General features: G+C 44.9%; 1 protein-coding gene across 1 annotated transcript; it reads right to left on the reverse strand.

Moving 5' to 3' along the window:
* Positions 1-1,020: 1,020 nt before the first annotated feature.
* Positions 1,021-2,230, reverse strand: chst8 (carbohydrate (N-acetylgalactosamine 4-0) sulfotransferase 8). Its single transcript, XM_029498809.1, has one exon. The coding sequence runs from the start codon at positions 2,228-2,230 to the stop codon at positions 1,175-1,177; it is 1,056 nt and encodes a 351-aa protein (XP_029354669.1). The 3' UTR covers positions 1,021-1,174.
* Positions 2,231-2,714: the final 484 nt, after the last annotated feature.

Genomic DNA, 2,714 nt, shown 5'->3' on the forward strand with positions numbered 1-2,714 from the left:
ATATAGTCATCTGAATGCCCATTATACAATTTTACACAGTAGTGTCAGAAAAAAGCCTATTTATAGAGGAGTAGAAGAGATGTGATAGATACAGAGGAGTGGAGTTACAGACAGTGTGATATCTGTTTGGTGTGATTCATGGAGAAGTCTGAGCGCTCTGTCTCCTGTTGAAACATCCAGGTTGGTGTCCTTTTTTTTTTTTTTTTTTTTGCCTGTTCTGGTTATCAATCCACACGGCAGAGACTGAATAATTAAGTCTGCAACATGAACAGGCATTGAGAGATACTGGCAGCGACACTTTGTACCCTGCAAACACCTGGATGTCCTGCATATAACCGGCCAAGGAAACGCCTCCAGTGATGTGCACGTGTTAGACTAAAGCACAAAACCTATCCGACGGAGTTAGAGGTACAAAAAAATGCTACAATAAGTGCACACAGCTTCTGAGTGGGCAGCACTCAACACATCTTCAAGATCTATACTATTTATAGTGTCTCGTTTTTGTTACACTTTATGTTTAGTAAATCCATTTATATGAGATATTTGTATTAGTACGCTTTATTACATAGAGGTATACTGATGCCTAACTTTGCTGTAAGTCAAATAGTAAATGCAAATATTTCCGATTAAGAAGTGTGTGATCGCTCCAAAGGCTCACACAACATACTGAAATTACACCCACATCTTTACACTTTTGGAGTGTGATTGGAACCTAATCCCACCCACAGGCGGCTCTTATATTGAATGAAAGCATAAAGCACATTTACAAATGTTATTTGACTCACAGTAAGGCGTAATTTAAAGCCTCTTGAACATCAATAAACTTTTTTTTTTTTTTAAGAAACATAACATTAATAACACTTTTGAAATTATACCTCTTTGTGTGTGCTAGTAGTGAATAAATACATTGCTTTTGAGGACAATTTAGAGTATTTAATACGACATCACATGAACCTTTTCGTCTCATAGTTGTTTAAAAATGAAGCTAATCCAGTAGAAATGCATTGATAAAAAGCTTTTTGTGAAAATCAGAGGAAGTCTGGTCTCTCCGATCTCACCCCTTTAGATGCGTGTGAGCATGTGAGTGAACTCCTACATGTTAAGATTACTATCGTGGTGGAGATGCCGACGTGGTGGAATGTAACTGTGATCCAAGAGTCTCGACGGGACTCAGTCAGTATAAATCTTTAAAAGGTTTGGAGTAGTTAAACATCAGATAGTCCATGTAGTAGAAGTCGTAGACCCGCTGTCTCTCCAACATACTGACCTGGGAGAAGTAATTTTGTGTGATCTGCATAGAGGTCCTCTTGTCAGTTGGGTTCCTGTCTTTAAAACTAGGCAGGGTGAGGTTGGGTGGCGCCCCGGTCCATCGCAGGAGAAAGTTGGACTCCTCCTCCATGTTCTCAAACTTGCCAATGAAGTCGTAGTCTATGAGACACGGGTTGCAGAGCTGGTTGGCCTGCTCCCAGTGGATGTCCATCCCGACAGGCCGGTGCACGTCCAGGAGGTACTGGACGAACTCCTTGAAGGTGACCCCGCTGCCCGTCTTCAGGGCTGTCCAGGATGGGTTCACCCTGTATTTGGAGATGATGGGTTTCCCGAACAGGGAGTGGTAGTAGTTGTTTGGGTTTTCGAACTTGTCCCTGTAAGCCGACACCATCCTTTCCAAGGGTTCTCGGACAAACATGACTTTGGTGTAAGTTTCCAGCCGGTGCATGATTCCCTGTCGATCGAAAGAGTCGAGCTTCTTGAGATGGTGGCCGTAGTGGACCGTGTCGTGTTTAATGCTCTGAGTGTTGGGGGCCTGGCCCGCCAGCACCATCAGGGTCCTCTTCCAGTTGGAGCAGCCCGCCTTGGGCACCTGGCAGTATAACAGCTTGTACTTGTCCTCCACGAAGAGGTGCTTCACGTGATGACGCGTGATGGTCCGGGAGATGCTGCTTTTGTACTTGGCACACATCTCCTTCATCAGCTGCCGGCGGGCTTCCAGGATATCAGAGAGCTTTTTCCAGCTCTCCGGGGAAAAGGAGCCTGAGGCAGAGGAGGAGGACGAAACCGAAGATAACGAGGAAGAGGAGGGCGAGGAAACGTTGCTGTTGGCCTGACTGATCGGGGGACTCGTTTTCAGGAGTTTGCGGTGTCTTTTGGAGACATGAAGGGAGCCTATGTCCTGTTCCCGAGACCCCGGGGTGGCTGCCTGCCTGCTCTTCTCAAAGTGTGGGAACTGCATGGGGGGAATGGGGCTGGACAGGACGCCGTCTGCCGCCTGCTGCTCCAGGTAGCTGTCAGATTTGCCTCTTTCTCTGTCCTGAGTAGAAAGAGTCTACAAAACAACAACAACAACAACAACAACACAGATTGTATTAGACAGAAACACAAACTCATTTTAATGCATCCCTTTCAGGCGGTAAATCCAAGTTTTATTTTTACCAACAACCCCATTTACCCCCCCATGCCAGCGTCAGTACTCAGATGATCCACTTGATGGTGCTGTTTCACTACAGCTCAAACTAAAGTCTCACCGTGCTTCATGCAAACATTAGAAACTGCCCAATGCCATCCATGACCTATCAATAAACGGAGCTGCAATATCAAATAAATGTCTTATAAACACTTAATGGTGAATCTAAATTAGGATCATCTACTGCATGATTACCATCAAATCATGCCCACGGCCATCGTGCATTCTGACATTTTATTTCAATTAAATGCTT

This window comes from Echeneis naucrates, chromosome 3 (genome assembly GCF_900963305.1).
Source record: "Echeneis naucrates chromosome 3, fEcheNa1.1, whole genome shotgun sequence".
NCBI lineage: Eukaryota > Metazoa > Chordata > Actinopteri > Carangiformes > Echeneidae > Echeneis > Echeneis naucrates.